A 17,362-nucleotide genomic window follows, 5' to 3' on the forward strand; every position below is an offset into this window, starting at 1 on the left:
CTTTCTGGGTGCAGGACTGAGGCTCTCAGTCTAGAAGCCGCCCCTCCCATAGGTGGTTTATGGCTGTTTGCTCTTTGGAGGACAGTGGAAGAGGGTCATCCTTTTAAGTCTTTCATCTGATTAAGTCTGGTCCATCCAGATAACCTCCCCTTTTGATGAACTCAGGGTTAACAGATTTTGAGTCATTGTTGCATCTTCAGATTCTCTTTACCCTTGTCATGTACCGCCAGCTAACCACTGGTACAGTACCACAGGCAAGAGATCTCACGGGCCACCAGGACCCTCAACACTGAAGCAGCAAATAAAACCATATCCCTCCTTGGGACCAGCAGTTAGCATAATGGCTATGTCGCTGGACTCCCAGGTAGCCCACTGCAGTTCGAGTCCCAGACTTTGGTGGCTTAAACTCATGCCGGGTGCGTGTGTGTGCATGCCCAAGATCCCGAGAGGAGAATGGAGGAGAAGGGATTGCGGCATGGCCATCCCTCCTGGGGGGTGATTTCTCGATTTCTGTCTCTCTGTTGTTCTTTCTGTTGAGCACACATACCCTATAGCAAAAACCTCTCAAAACAAACAAACAAACAAAATATATCTCTTCCAGCCTCCTACCATCTCACCTCCTCTGCTAGGCAGACGACTCTGCCTTAGTCTACCTCTTCCCAGAGAGTACAGTCTGAGTTCTCAGCCTGGCCACTAAACGGGCTTTGCTTCCTCACCCTACCCTGGTCTGCAGTCTGCATCCAACGAGGAAAGCCCTGTTCCACCTCCTCGACCTCCTCTCTCTCTGTCCTTTGCCCGCTGCAGCTGTACGCTGTGCTCAATCACCAAAGGCTTAGTCACTTACCAGCACACGCTGGTGGTTGACCCCACTGAGAGAGCACGCAGTCCCTTCGATCGTCCATAGAGGCCAGGAAATCCACAACAAGTAGATTATTCCCACATCACCCCCTCCGACAGGGGCTCTGCTCTGGCCTGGGAGCAGCTTGAGACCTCTTCAGTCAGGAACTCATCTGAGGTGTGACTGGCCTGCCTTAAAGGGTCATGATGACAGGTCTCTTCTTTTATTCTCAGGGCCTTGGGCATGCACACACACATGCCAGGCATGAGTTCCAAGCCACCAGGTACAGGACTCAAACTGTCATCGACTACGTGGGTGTCCAGTAATGTAGCCATTACGCCATCTGCTGGTCCCAGGGATGCTACTCTTTTTTTTTCTTTTCTTTTCTTTTGGAGAAGTTTTTGCTATAGGTCGTGTGCCCTCACCAGAAAGACAGAGAGAGACAGAGAGATAGAAAGTGAGAAATCACCCCCCAGCAGGGATGGCCAAGCCGCAATCCCTTCTCCATTCTCCTCTTGGAATCTTGGGCACACACACACATGCACCCCGCGTGAGTTTAAGCTCGGTCTGGGACTTGAACTGCGGTCAACTACATGGGAGTCCAGTGACATAGCCATTATGCCAACTGCTGGTCCCCCAGGGACGCTACTTTTAAAATCGACTTGCAAAGAGGAAACAATTCAAAGCCCTGGGAAAGCAAGGTAGGTTAGCTCATATCCTACATTTACCTAGAAGGAGACAAAGCAGAGGAGATCCTTTTCCTTAGGAACAAGATGACCTCAATAACAGAACAAAAACAGTACAATTTAGACTTTTCCAATCGTCAGTCTAAGGAGAAAATTCTATTTCCTCTTTAGAATTAGGCCCATGGCTGAGCCTCTTCTGCTCTTACCAGCTGCGTCTGTCTGCTCGTCCCAGCGGGTGGCAAGCCCACGCGGCCCTTTACTGTGCATTTCCTTTGGCGGCTTCAGCAGGGGCTGGGAACTGGCCCTACACCTGGAAGGGAGCAGCTGCCACCACCAGGCAGACTGCGGGCTCCAGGAGAAACGGCCTCGCCTGTCCAGGCCGGCTCTTCTGCCAAGGTTGGCGTTTCCCTTGCGAGCCGTGAAGGAGAATCCATGTCACGGGCACAGACTGGATGGCATCCAGTCTTCTCCCAAATAAACCCTGCATCTGGCCAGGGCTGTCAGGGTGTGCGTGCTGCCTGTCAGAAACTATCCTTAGCTGACACATGACACCGCAGGCCGGCAAAGTGACTAACAGCCATTACAGTAGTAACAGCTGATCCTCCTCATGGAGAAGAGATTTCGTCTCATTCCACTCCTGGTGGGCTCGCCTCTTCTTCCCTGCCCCTGCATCGTTATTGCTCAGGCTGTTTTTAGGAGCGACAGGTCTAATTAGCAAAGTGGGTCGGGTTTGGCAACGGCTGTTCCCCCTTTTCTTTCCTCATTAGTATCTCTGACAGTCAGACTCTTGAATACTTAATTGCAACTTACTCAAAAGCACGCTGCTTTTCTTCTCTTACGTCCATCCTTCACTTGCCGTGACATACAAATCCGAAGGTTTTGAAATGTGAAGATCTTTATGCCCCCCAAAACGTGATGGAACGCAAACACAGGCAGCCAGCCCCTGTGCGGGACTGCTAGTTTAGAGCCTGGGACTGATGTGTTCAAACCCCACCACACACTCTAGCAACCACACTGAGCCTCAAACCCGCCGATGCTTAAGGCCTAGCATCACACCCTTCCTGTTTGGTGTGTGAAGAGAAATCTGGAAGCGCTGGGTTGAAATTAAAACAGAAACAGAGGTATTACAATGATTGGAAAGTATAACTCTAAAATACCAGTGGAGAAGAACATGTCATACTTTTAGGGGAGTTAAAGCAACGAAGATGATTAGAGAAGGTACACAACACAACGTTAAACGGCACTGAAAGTCAGAGCAATCAAATTAATTTCTTTTTTTTTTTTTCAATTGTTTTTTTCCCCCAGAAGTCACTTGTACTTGCCAGGGACAGACAGAGAGAGGAGAAAGCACCCCCTCTGAGGGACATAGTAATGCCACAGTCCTTCTTCCATCTCTCTCCGTTGGGAATCTGGGGCATGCGTGCACACATGCCTGGGTGTTTCTCACGCCACTAGGTCTGGAACTCAAACTGTGTAGTCAGCCATGTGGGATCTATCCACCTTAACCACCATGCCAGCAGCTGGACCAATCATTTTTATAATTCTATCATCGACAGTACTTCCACACAATCAGACTACAAAGAATACTTGATTTTTTGACTTGCTTGACTAACTTCTGACTAAGCAAACAGTCACTCACATCACGGATGAATGATGATACTTTTTATATGAATTCTGGTGGATATTTTCATTGACCTTAATTAACCCATTTATCAAAAATGTTAGTAACTTTTTTGCTGAACTTGATAAAAAGTAATCTTAACTTTTTTTTTTCTTGGACAGGTTTTTGCTATAAGGCATATGCACTCGCCAGAAAGACAGAGAGAGACAAAGAGACAGAAAGCAAGAGATTACCCCCAGGGGGGATGGCTACGTCGCAATCCCTTCTCCTCCATTCTCCTCTTGGGATCTTGGGCACGCATGCACATGTGCCCAGTGTGAGGTTAAGCCACCAGGTCTGGGACTTGAACCGCAGTCGACTACATGGGAGTCCAGCAATGCAGCCATTACACCACCTGCTGGTCCTAACCTTCACATTTTTAAAAATGTTTTCTTCATTTATTTTTTTTAACATTTATTTATTTATTTTTACATTTTCCCACAAACTTTTACATTATGTATCAGAAAATTTTTGCTCCTACTCCATAGTTCTTGGCAGTCAATAAACAACTTTCAAATTTTCAAAAAAATGAATTTTAAAGATAATGTTCAAAATATTTGTTATCATTTTGTTTGTGACTATATTAACAACAGAGACAGTATAGTTTTGAATATTTTTGAGAAAATATTTACACGTGGGACCAGCAAGTGGCGTGGTGGTTAAGGCGCTGGACACTCCCACGTGGCTGAATGCAGTTTAAGTCCCGGATCTGGTGGTTTGCTTTCTCATTTTCCCTCTTTCCTCTTTCTCTCTCTCTGTGTCTCTCTCTGGTCAAATTTAAATAAACAAATGAATAAATAAAATTGAATAGATAATTCTTTTTTAAAAAAAAAGAAAATATTTACATGTCAGCTACTCAAACTGTAGAAAAGCACACACCCAGTACACAATTCACACATAAACCTTCTCATTTCAGCCCTGCCTATCAAGCATTCTGTGATATACCATCTGCTACAAAGATCAATCTCTTTTTCTTCCTTCAAAGTCTTCTTCAGGATAATCCTCTGGTTGTGGCTGCTCCTTTGCAATCTCTGATGGTGATGCTGGGCTGGAAAAGTCCAGGTTATTGTATGGTACAAATATGGCTTCTCTAATCCTCTCTGCCAGGCAGAACTGTTTATGGTGCCAGGCCATCTTTCCAAGAGCTTCTGTTGGCTTACTTGAGATCTACTTTAGTTCCATAGTTTTTTGGTTTAATCTTTGGATACAAACCTCCAGTCAAAGCCCTGTCCAATAACAAGTATTTCTAATTTCTGATTCAAGGCAACAGGTATTATTGAGTTTATGCAAATAACCATTCTCCCACAAAATAACAATACTCCCAAATATTTTCCCATTCCAGAGGGGTCAGGAAGGGAGAAGAGTTTATGTTTCCACTTAAAGAAACAAACAAACAAGAAGAAAAACATTTTAAGATATTGCTGAACCTATCAACAACTCAAAAGAAAACAAACTCCTTAAATTGAGAAAACAAAGCATAGTAAAGAAAAAAATCAGTAATGTTTTACTCAAAAGTCATAAAATTCTATGTCACCAGTTTAGTCTTATGTAATTAATCTCTCTTCTGTTGAATTTGCAGTGTTACTGTGGTCCGATCTTTCCCTTTAAATCCTGGAAGTTAACATTCAACGTTATTATTGATATTCCCTGTCTCTAGCTTTAAGTTGGTAATTTTCTTGGTTGCCTTTGTTCTCTTATTTCTGTATGTGTGTCTTTTGTTTTCCTGGTAAAGCACTCCTTTCAGAACTTTTTTTTTTGGGGGGGGGAGTTTTTTTTTTTTTTTTTTTTCCTATTTGGGGGCACGTGCGCTCGCCAGAGAGAGAGAGACATAGAGACAGAAAGCGAGAAATCACCCCCCAGGGGGGATGGCCACGCCACAATCCCTTCCCCTCCATTCTCCTCTCGGGATCTTGGGTATGCACGCACACGTGCCCGGCGTGAGTTTTAAGCCACCGCGTCCAGGACGTGAACCATGGTCGACTACATGGGAGTCCAGCGACATAGCCATTACGCTAACTACTGGTTCCCTCCTTTCAGAACTTCTTGAAGAGCTAGTCTGGTGTTTGTAAATTCTTTCAGGTTTTGTTTATCTGAAAATGTTTTTATCTTTTCTCATATGAAGGATAATCTTGCTGGGTATAGTATTCTTGGTTGAAACTGTTTTCACTCAACACTTTAATATATTTTCCGATTCTTTTCTTGTTGCATTGTTATGAATGAGAAATCTGATGTTAGCCTAATGGGATAACCTTTATAAGGTAACTGATGTTTCTCTCTTGCCAATTTTAATATCTCGTCTTTGTGGATTTTGCCAGTCTGGCCATGATGTGCCTTGGAGAAGATCTTCTTGTGTTTATTCTATTTGGAGTCCTTTGTATTTCTTAGGTCTGGGTAGTTGAATGCCCCTCTACGTTTGGAAAGTTTTCTTCCAGGATTTCATGGAATAGATTATCAATGTTCTTATTATTTCTTCATCTTTTGGGATACTGATTATCCAGATGTTTGGGTGCTTAATGATATCTAGTATTTCTCGTATAATATTCTATTTCTTTTTATTATCTTCTTGGTTTTTTAGATTGTTTTTTCTAGGTCAGAGGTTTAGCCTTCAACATCTGAGATTCGATCTTCTGCATGGACTAATCTGCTTTTAATAGTTTCAAGGGAGGTTTTGATTTCCTGTATTGCAGCCTTCATCTCTAACAGCTCCATTTGACTCTTTTTTATGGTGTGTATTTCCTCTTTCAGATCATGTAAGGACTTCCTCACCTCCTGGAACACATTCTCTCTTTTCTCCTGGAGCTCATTGTCTCTCAGCTCTTGCATCTCATTACGTTTTGTCACTATGAATATTCTGAATTCTGTATCAGACATTTTCACAAGTTCCATTGTACTGTCTATTGATAATGAAGGATTGTTATTTTCACTTACGGGAGCGATATTTTCTTGATTTCTCGTATTTTTTGTGCCTCTGCAGTGGTTTCTGGTCACTCTGTGACAACATCTCTTCTCTACGATGTTTTGCAATGTGGTATCCACAGGAAGAGATTATGAGCTCAGATGTATAAAAAGAAATTTCTTTCTTCAAGCAGGAGATTCAATAAGTGTTGAGGATTTCTGAGTATTCAGATGCTTGGCTACTGTGCACCTAGGCCTTGTCTGAGTGTTTCAGGGGTCTAGAAGATGAGGGTTAGAGCATAGCTTTAGTCGCCTTGGTCACTCAATAATTTTCACATATTAGAAAAACATTCCTTTTTTTGTGAGTCACTTAGAATGTAACAACAACAGACATGACATACTTTAAAGTTTAATTTTCAGAGACCAGCAATTGGCCTGATGGCTGTCTCTGGATTCTCATGTAGTCAACTGTGGTTCGAGTCCTGGACCTGGTGGCTTAAACTCACGTTGGGTGCGTGTGTGTGCGTGCCCAAGATCCCAAGAGGAGAATGGAGAATAAGGGATAGTGGTGTGGCCAATCTCCCTCGGGGGGGGGGGGATTGCTGCCTTTGTGCCCCTCTGTCCTCTCTGTCTTTTTGGCAAGCACATGCACCCTATAGCAAAAGCCTCTCAAAAAAAAAAGTTTAATTTACATTATTAACATTTAAAAAAATATTTTTTTCTATAGGGTGCATGTTGCTCATCAGGGAGAGACAGAGAGATAGCAAGAAAGTGAGAAATCACCCCCCGGGGGGGTGGCCATACCACAATCCCTTCTCCTCCATTCTCCTTTAAGAATTTTGAGCATACACACACACACCTGATGTGACTTTCAGTCACTGGGTCTTGAACTTGAACCATGGTCAGCCATGTGGGAATTCAGCACCTTAACCACTAGCCACCTACTGGCCTGTATTAATGGCATTTTGTGTATTCTTTTCTTTTTTTCTTATATTTGTTTTTTCAAAAGATATCTTTTTTTACATTCAATCACTGTATATCATTAGAACACATAACTTTCCCTGCATAAATATCTTGTATATTAGTCTAGTCAATGATATTTCCATACACATTGTCATCAACAGATAATGTTCCATTTATGTGTCCTTTGAATGTTTTGCTTCTTTCTTTTCCCCCTTGATTCCCTCCCTCTCGCCCCTCCCCATTTTCCACCCTCGCCCCACACTGTGTCCAGTATCCACAGTTGCTCTCCATGCTTTTATGCCTCCCAATCTTTCAGTTTCTGCCATAGTGTGCAGACGTATAGTATATATTGAATGGGGACATACGATGCCCCTATTTCATAGTCTTGCTTGTTTTGCTTTGCAGTAAATCTTTCATATTCATTCACTTTCTATCAAATGCCAGGGTCTCATTTTTTATGCCTGAGTAGTATTCCATAGTGTATATGTCCCACATTTTTTCAATCCATTCATCTGTTCGTGGATATTTGAGTTGGTTCGACGTCTCAGCAATTGTGAATATTGCCACAATAAATATGGATGCGCAAGTGTCTTTCCAGCTGAGTGTATTCCTATCCTTTGGTTAGATACTCAGGAGTAGAATTGCTGGATCATATTAGATTCGTAGATCTTTGAGAAATCTCCATATTGTTTTCCACAATGGCTGTACTAATTTACATTCCCATCAACAGTGTAGGAGAGTTCGTTTTTCTCCATAGCCTCACGGACACTTATCATTCTTTGTTCTTTTAATCTTAGCCATTCTGACTGGGGTTAGGTGGTATCTCATTGTGTTTTTGATTTGCATCTCCCTCATGATGAGGGATGTTGAACATTTTTTTCACATGCTTTTTGGCTATTTGTATATCTTCCTTAGAGAGTTGTTTATTCAGCTCATTTGCCCATCTTTTACATATTTTTTCCCAGATAAGCTGCTTGAGTTCCCTTTATAGTCTGGTTATCAGTCTGAGGTATAGTTTGCAAATATATTTTCCCATTCCAAGAGTTGCCAGTTCACTCTAATTATTATTTCTCTTTCTGTGCAGAAGCTTTTTAGTCTGATATAATCCCACTTGTCTACTTTAGGGATTATTGCCTGTGTTTGGGGGTCTTATTTGGGAAGTCTTTGCCTACTCTGATGTTTCTAAGAGTTTCTCCTGTATTATCCACCAGTGATGTTATAGTTTGAGCTCTTAGCTTTGGATCTTTGGTCCATTTTGAGTTAACTTTTGTTAATGGTGAGAGATAGGGATCCAGTTTCATCTTTCTTTTTTCTTCTTGTTTTTTTTTTGGAGAGCTTTTTGCTATAGGGTGTGTGTGTTCACCAGAAAGACAGAGAGAGACAGAGAGACAGAAAGCAAGAAATCACCCCCCAGGGGGGATGGCCATGCCACAATCCCTTCTCCTCCATTCTCCTCTCGGGATCTTGGGCACGCACACACACGTGCCCGGTGTGAGTTTAAGCCACCAGTTTCATCTTTCTGAAAGTGGATACCCAGTTTTCCCAGCACCATTTGCTAAAAAGATTTTTCTTTTCCCCACTGAATTGTCTGGTGTCCTCTGTCAAAATTCAGTTGGCTGTACGTTTGGGGGTTTATTTCTGAAAACAAACAAACAAACAAACAAACAAGTAATCAATCTCTACATACGGACAGAATAATTTCTAAGATATGTTTAGTACAAAAGCAAAGGGGTGATTGTGTAAATATACAAAATATTTCTGGAAGTGGGTACAAGAAACTGGAAGCAGGAAAACTGGGTAATTAGGACGCATGGAGAAAAGGAAACTTTCTACTGTATTTCCTTATTTTATTTTTTCTATAGGGCGTGTGTGCTCATCAAAGAGACAGAGAAGAGATAGAGAGGAAATGTGAGAAATTACCCCCTGGGGAGATGGCCACACCACAATCCCCTTTCTCATTCTCCTCTTGGGATTTTTGGGCATGTACGTACACGAGCCTAAAATGTCTTTCAAGCCGTGGGGTCCCGAACTCAAACCGTACAGTAGGTCACATGGGATCCAGCCTCCTTACTCTCCATGCCACCTACCAGTCCTCTTCTGTACATTCTTTAGGAAATCTTTTCCGTTTTATTCCATTTGCAGGTATTATATGTCCAAAAAAAAATACACTTTTGTTAGCAAGGGGGCGTGTCGGGATAGGGGAATTTAAAATCTAGCAGATCTGTTTCCTCTGGGTAGAGGCAGGGGGTGGTGATGAGCAAGGCTGAGGGGTAGGAGAGGTTCCGACTGGACTCACCATCCTCACCCTGAGACCTGCTTCTCCACAGCCACAGGGGGAAGTGGCCCGGATGGCCCAGACCCAGGAAGAGAAGCTGGCCTCTGCCCTCAGGGTGGAGTTACACAACACTTCATGCCAAGTCCAGAGCCTCCAGGCTGAGACGGAGTCCTTACGGGCCCTGGTGAGTAAGCCCCGGCATTTCTTGTATTCATTTCATTTTTTCTTTTTTTTTTCCTTTCTTTTTTGCTATAATAGGGCATGTGTGCTTACCAGAGACTGGGGTGGGGAGAATTGCAAAAGCACACATCCCCCCATCCCCACTTACCCCCACTCCCCATCCTGGAGGGACGGCCACGTTGCAATCCTTTCTTCTCCATTAACCTCTAGGGATTTAGGGCAGACACAACCCAGTGTGTGTTTCAAGCTGCCAGGTCAGGACTCAAGCTGTGCGGTCAGCCATGTGGGATGCAGCCACCTTAACCACCATACCACTGGCCCTCTTGTGTTAATTTTAAGTCTCAACTGTCAGTTTCTAGTAGTGCAGGTCAGAGTTTGCAAGGGAATCCCATCGCATCGTGTAGCCGTTTGGAGGCCTGAAATGTCCCGCTACCCAAGATCACCAGTTACTGAATCCCAACTGTAGGAGACACTAGTGCCCTACCAAAATATCTCTACCAGGCTGCGGCTGGGACGTGGGCTGCTCTTTTCAACTGCCCGCTCCTCTGGAGAATTGCCTGGGTGGGCCCAACAGAAGACACCTAGCCCCCCAGGCCTCAGGCAATGACTGACTGACAGGGGCTTTAAAAGCCCCACGCACAGCAAGGTGGAGGCACTCTTTTCTCTGCACCAAAGTGGTGTGGGCGTTGGAGACAGCAAACCAAGACAGCACAGGCGGCCATTGGGAACATCCTGTCTCTCAAGCAGAAAGTGGGTTCTGAGTTCCAGATGCCGCCGCAGGAGGCACAGTGCCAACGGAGGAGGAAGAGGAGCAAAGACGCTCGAGATAGGGCAGCAGGTGGCCAGGAAGGAGGATAGCTCTCTAGACTCAAATGACTGTGAGGATGCAGAAGCCTCTGCCTAGGGTTAGGGAGACTGAAACCATCTCTTGCTGACTCTAGGGCATCAATCAACATCCAAATAAATGGTAGATCAGAGTGGTCAGATATGACAACCAGAGGAATCAATGAAATAGCCCAGGTGCTGTGAAAGATCACCCTGCAGCCTGTTCTCAGAACTGCCCCAGTTAGCCAAACCCTAAACCTCTTGCCTTCAAAACCCAGTAAAATCCTCTGACCCCCACCCTTCAGGGTTGATGCAACTCTCTGCATCTGGCCCCTTTCTTCTGAATAAATTCTTTCCTGTCTTTTTCCAAAATAAAATAAGTAAAATATAATATAAAATAAAATAAATAAAATAAATATAAAATAAAATAAACACCCAGTCCATTGCTTAAAAGTGGAGCCAGTTCTCTGGTGTAATTCATGCTCCAGAGCTTTCCGTGGGATCGGGCACAGCCAGATTCCCTCTGAGTCTGCATCCCTGCATTCCCCATTCCCCCTTTGTTGGAGACCAACCCCTTCATTATTCACAGGTTCTGGGATCCCTGACTCAAGAGCTGCTTCTGGAGAACCCAACCTGAAAACATCTAGAAAGCTCCTCAGATTCGGTGGTTTGCAAGCAGGTCGCTTGCATTGTTAATTATTACCAATTACAGGGTTGGCAGGCTGCATGGTGCTTAAGGCTCTGGACTCTCACAGGCTGAGCACAGTTTGAGTCCCAGACCTAGGGGTTTGCTTTCTCATTTTCTCTCTCTCTTGTTTCTCTTTGGTTAAATTTTTAAAAATATTAATAATGGATCCAGCAGATGGCCTAATGGTTAAGTTGCCACCACAATTTGAGTCCCAAATCTGGCGACCTAAAACTCATGCCATGTGTGTACATGCCCAAAATCCCAAGAGGAGAATGGAGAGGGGATTGAGGCATAGCCATCCCCCATTGGGGGTGATTTCTCACTTTCAGTCTCTAGCTCTTTCTCTCCAGCAAGTGCAAGCTCCCTATCACAAAAATCTCATTTAAAAATGTAATGATGATGATAAATAAAATTAAATAATTAATTTATTTTTTTTTGGAGAGGTTTTTCACTATAGGGCGCGTGCGCTCGCCAGACAGACAGAGACATAGAGACAGAAAGCGAGAAATCCCCCCCCAGGGGGGCTGGTCACGCCACAATCCCTTCTCCTCCATTCTCCTCTCGGGATCTTGGGCACGCACACACACACGCCCAGCGTGAGTTTTAAGCCACCGAGTCTGGGACGTGAACCACGGTCGACTACATGGGAGTCCAGCAATATATCCATTATGCCAACTGCTGGTTCCCAAATAAAATAATTTCTTAAATCACTAATTAAAATAGTTAATAATGCTGGGAACCAGCAGTTAGCATAACGGCTATGTCGCTGGACTCCCATGTAGTCGACCGTGGTTCACGTCCCAGACTCGGTGGCTTAAAACTCACGCTGGGCGTGTGTGTGTGCGTGCCCAAGATCCCGAGAGGAGAATGGAGGAGAAGGGATTGTGGCGTGACCAGCCCCCCTGGGAGTGATTTCTCGCTTTCTGTCTCTATGTCTCTGTCTGTCTGGCGAGCGCATGCGCCCTATAGCGAAAAACCTCTCAAAAAAATAATAATAATTAATAATGCAGGAGTCCACTCTGAGATTCCTGGGATGGACAGAAGTTCTAATAGGGTGTCAAGCACAGCTCCTTCTGTTTGTCCCCTCGAGGGGGTCATTTGTCCTGTTCTAGCCACTAATTTGGTTGGTGTACATGTTAATAAGAGTGTGTTGAAGGGTCAGCCCATGCAATCCTTATGCAGCCAAGATGGTCTAGAGTCCAATGGGGCTCATGATAGGATCTGCGTCAGTAAAAGGAGAAGGGGGAAAAGGATCTGAGATGGGGAAGATCAAGAGTGACAGTCAGGGGAACCAGCAGTTAGCGTAATGGCTATGTCGCTGGACTCCCACGTAGTCGACCGTGGTTCGCGTCCCGGACCCCGGTGTCTTAAAACTCACGCCGGGTGCATGTGCGTTCGCGTGCGTGCCCAAGATCTCGAGAGGGGAATGGAGGAGAAGGGATTGCGGCGTGACCATCCCCCCTGGGGGGTGATTTCTCGCTTTCTGTCTCTATGTCTCTCTCTGTCTGGCGAGCGCACGCGCACTATAGTGGAAAAAAAAAAAAAAGAGTGACAGTCAGAAGGGCTGTTTTCCAATGGGCAGATCCCTCCCTGAACATTTCTTCTTCTGCAAAGTGGAGAGAGCAGTCATTGTCCATCCTGCTTCTTAATGTTTCTACCAGGATCTGATGAGACAATGCCTGTGAGCTGCCTTTCATACTACTAGCATCACCTTCGAGAACTGGTTTTGTTCCAGGAACTGTAACAAGTGTTTTGGAGACATAAAACTTATTAGAGCTGGTCCCTCTCTTCCGCCAAGGGGTTAATGTGACTTCAGTGGAGAAGCTGATATAACCACAGGAACCAGAGGGCTCTTAGTGAGGGGGCAGTGGGTGAGAGTGGAGTCAGGATGCAGATGCCATGGGGGATGCAGAAGAGAGGAGCAGGCAGAATGGCAGAGTTGGGGCAGGGGGTTGGAAGAGCTCTGCCCACTACATCGGACTCCCCTACTTGACTAGCTGTGGACAGCCTATGGCATTAGGAATTGGTGCTCAGACTTGGTAGTCTTGAATCCTGGCTCCTCTACCCACTAGCTACGTGACCTCTTAAGTGTCCATTTTCTCACTTGTCAAGTGAGGCTCTAGTTTGGTTATCGTGTCTACCTGCTGCCTTGCCAAGGTGGAGCGCAGTCTGAGCTGGAATGGGTAATAAACCCTCATATGGTTTTCAAACATAATAAAGTTCATGCAGCCGTCCTTGTTATCTTCAGAGAAACCAGGGCACACACAAGGCCCCACAGTTTATATAAGCCTCAGACAGCTGAGCTGGCAGGACTTTCAGCACCCTCTGCCAATAAGGCACTGTTTGTATTGGAAGCCAGACACAAATAATGGTGCTTGAGGCCCACTGAATTCTGTGTTCAGTCAACTCAAATCAGGAATGGAATTCAAGACCAGAAGTTACAGAAGGTCATTAGTTTACTTTCCGGAGGGTTTAGCAATTTTTTTTAAAAGTCCCCTTAAATCTCCAGAGACCTGGGAAATCAGTTGTACTTCTGTGATCTCAGTTTGCTTGCTGGTGCTACCTATATTGTGATGGACTAAGGCCGTAAGACTTGATCGTGGTCACTCAAGCTCAAACGTCTCTGGGAAAAGCAGGTATCCTTCCCTCTGCCACAGTGCCAGGGAATTGAGTGGGAAGCTAGACTTGGGCCACAAGAGTGAAGTAGAAGACGAGGGACCCCGTTGGCAGTGGGTCCTAAGTCATGAGGGAGAAACCTCGGGCCACATGGAGAACTCACCTGGACATGGAGCAAAAACCGTAGACATGATCCAGCCATGATTCTGAGAAGGGTTTTTCCAAATCATAGACGATACAGATCCGGTGTCAACAACAACTACTCACAAACCAAGCAATTGAAACAAAGAGAGAAAACCCAGAGAGGTTGGAACAAACAATTCTCAAGGTCCAAGTGGACGTTTTGCATCTTTCTGCTATAGAGGGGTTTCCAGATTCGCAGAATGGCAGAGTTGGGGCAGGGGGTTGGAAGAGCTCTGCCCACTACATCGGACTCCCCTACTTGACTAGCTGTGGACAGCCTATGGCATTAGGAATTGGTGCTCAGACTTGGTAGTCTTGAATCCTGGCTCCTCTACCCACTAGCTACGTGACCTCTTAAGTGTCCATTTTCTCACTTGTCAAGTGAGGCTCTAGTTTGGTTATCGTGTCTACCTGCTGCCTTGCCAAGGTGGAGCGCAGTCTGAGCTGGAATGGGTAATAAACCCTCATATGGTTTTCAAACATAATAAAGTTCATGCAGCCGTCCTTGTTATCTTCAGAGAAACCAGGGCACACACAAGGCCCCACAGTTTATATAAGCCTCAGACAGCTGAGCTGGCAGGACTTTCAGCACCCTCTGCCAATAAGGCACTGTTTGTATTGGAAGCCAGACACAAATAATGGTGCTTGAGGCCCACTGAATTCTGTGTTCAGTCAACTCAAATCAGGAATGGAATTCAAGACCAGAAGTTACAGAAGGTCATTAGTTTACTTTCCGGAGGGTTTAGCAATTTTTTTTAAAAGTCCCCTTAAATCTCCAGAGACCTGGGAAATCAGTTGTACTTCTGTGATCTCAGTTTGCTTGCTGGTGCTACCTATATTGTGATGGACTAAGGCCGTAAGACTTGATCGTGGTCACTCAAGCTCAAACGTCTCTGGGAAAAGCAGGTATCCTTCCCTCTGCCACAGTGCCAGGGAATTGAGTGGGAAGCTAGACTTGGGCCACAAGAGTGAAGTAGAAGACGAGGGACCCCGTTGGCAGTGGGTCCTAAGTCATGAGGGAGAAACCTCGGGCCACATGGAGAACTCACCTGGACATGGAGCAAAAACCGTAGACATGATCCAGCCATGATTCTGAGAAGGGTTTTTCCAAATCACAGACGATACAGATCCGGTGTCAACAACAACTACTCACAAACCAAGCAATTGAAACAAAGAGAGAAAACCCAGAGAGGTTGGAACAAACAATTCTCAAGGTCCAAGTGGACGTTTTGCATCTTTCTGCTATAGAGGGGTTTCCAGATTCCAGCAGTCAAATAATAACCCTAGACCTGACCTAGATTTTTTTTTCTTTTTTCTTTTTTAATTTGCTCTAGGATCCATGTGTTCACTAGGGATAGAGAGAGAGAAAATGTGAAGGGAGATGACCACACTACAATCCTTTCTCTTCCATTCCCCTCCCAGCATTTTGGACATTCATGTACATGTACCCAGCATGTTTTTCAAGCCACCAGATCTGTGACTCGAGCCACACAGTCAGCCATGTGGGATCTGGTCGCCTTAGTCACCACATCACCAACTAGCCTTGGATTTGTTTTCTAGTGATCATGTATCACCTCCTGTACTTAGGATGGAAATCTGACTCAACATTTGCACATTTCATAGAATTAAAAAGATTTAAGTAGGGTAATATGGTAACCTCTGCTTTATAGCACCATGATTCTAGATGGCATCATGACCAAGAATCTTCCATTTTTGCCACAGTGTTCAGAAGGGTATAAAAACTCTCCACCTGGAGGGCAGAGAATAGAAACTTGTTTCATCAAGATCTGGCTCGATATAATTTAGAAATATATTTGCATTGTATTGGGTCATCAGAAAAGTCATGATGCGGGACCAGCAGATGGCATAAGGATTACGTTGTTAAACTCTCACGCAGTTGGCTGCAGTTCAAGTTCTGGACCCAGTGGCTTAAAACTCACACTGGGTATGTGTACATGCCCAGAATCCTGAGAGGAGAATGGAGGAGAAGGGGTTGTAGTGTGGCCTTCCTCCTGGGGGATGAGTTCTCACTTTCTGTCTTTCTGTCTCTCTCTGTCTCTCTGGCGAGTGCATGCACCCTATAGCAAAACTCTCTCTCTCTTTAAAAAAAAAAAAAAAAAAGACAAAAAGTCAATGCATTTTTGCATAGAGAAAACATGGGAAAATGTCATGACTTTTTTGATGACCCAATAACACATAAATGTATTGTATGTGTTATTTTTTAAAAAGCACAGTTGCTGAATTATAGGTCCACCATTAAAACAATTTAAAAATATCAAACACAAACACACACAGATTTTCATGGTGTTTATTAATCAATTGTACAATACCCAGGGCACCGTATATAGGAAGACCAGAAGAAAGAGATTCCCCACCTAATGGGGAGATAAATAGGTAGTGAGGGCACCAAGTGTAGCCACACTGCAGGCACCACCATCCAGAGCAGCCTATCTATACCAAGCGCCTTCTCTGGCAGCTCTGTGCCAGCGCGCTCGGTCTGGGGTTTCAGAGGCACGGTTCCCTCCAAGCCTCACCTCAGTGGAAGAGACACACCCCTAAGCAAACTCAGTGCACTGTGATACGTCCAAGGGCATGCATATGCTTGGGGGCCACAGAAACACAGAGGAGCCCTTTACCGGCCTGGTGGTCGCATGGGCTGGGAGTATCGAGGAAAGCTTTCTGGGGTAGGAGGCGACCTCCACGCTTGGGCTTGGGAGTGTGAGTAGGGTTGACCAAGTGAGGATGCCAGAAGGTTTAGACGTCGAAAACAGCACGGATCCAATACATGCCCAGACCAGAAGTCCTGACACTGCTATGGGGTGGGGTGGAGGTGTGTGCCATGGCAGGGGCTCTGGGCGTGATCTGAGGGGTTACACAGAGACAGTACAAGCCTAGAATGAGACTCAGAGCCCTGTGCTTGCTGTGTGGGGAGTGCAGGAAGAGTGGGGCCTGTGGAAGGAGGGCGAGGAGCTAAGAGACCAGGGAGGCTACTCCAGGCGAAATGTAAGAGCCCAACACAGACGATGGTGGCAGCAGAGGAAAGGAGGGCATACACGCGGGAACTTAGGATCCACAAGGGGAACACGCTGAATGCCACAACAGTGGTTTGGGAAGAGAAGGAAGGGTGGGCACACGTCTCTCCCTGGATTCTAGCTCACGTAGGTTGGTCGGCCATCGAGCGTGGAGCAGGAGGGAGCTGACGGGCTCAGAAGGAAGCCACTGGCTCTGTTAGGAACACATTGACTTGCGGTCTGAGTATGTATTCCAGTAAGGGGGTTCGTCCTGGGAGAGAGGCCTGTGCTGGGACGTCCATGCAGGGGTCATCGGCCTCCAGACCACCATGATGGTCATGTGTGCTGGGGCCAAACCACAGACCTAGACTGCACAGCGCCGAGAGAGGGTGCAGGGGTGGGGCAGTGGGAGTGCCCAGTAAGGTGGCCCCACAGCGAGAGAGACTGGCACCGAGGTGCTGCTGATTCGCTGAAGAGACAAACGACAAGCATTAAAGGCCAGGGCAGCCCCTGAAAGGACAAGGACCTGGGAAAGAGGCCCG

The 17,362-nt window shown here is 45.5% G+C and overlaps 1 protein-coding gene across 1 annotated transcript in view; it reads left to right on the forward strand.

The window, feature by feature from the left end:
• Positions 1–17,362, forward strand: part of BFSP2 (beaded filament structural protein 2) — a 91,642-nt gene that overhangs the window by 71,438 nt on the left and 2,842 nt on the right. The window contains exon 5 of the mRNA XM_006169271.2: positions 9,370–9,501. Within this exon, the coding sequence (XP_006169333.1) occupies positions 9,370–9,501 (132 nt within the window). The remainder of the gene's footprint in view (positions 1–9,369; positions 9,502–17,362) is intronic.

Source organism: Tupaia chinensis, unplaced genomic scaffold (assembly GCF_000334495.1).
Source record: "Tupaia chinensis unplaced genomic scaffold, TupChi_1.0 Scaffold146961_1, whole genome shotgun sequence".
In the NCBI taxonomy this organism is placed as follows: domain Eukaryota; kingdom Metazoa; phylum Chordata; class Mammalia; order Scandentia; family Tupaiidae; genus Tupaia; species Tupaia belangeri.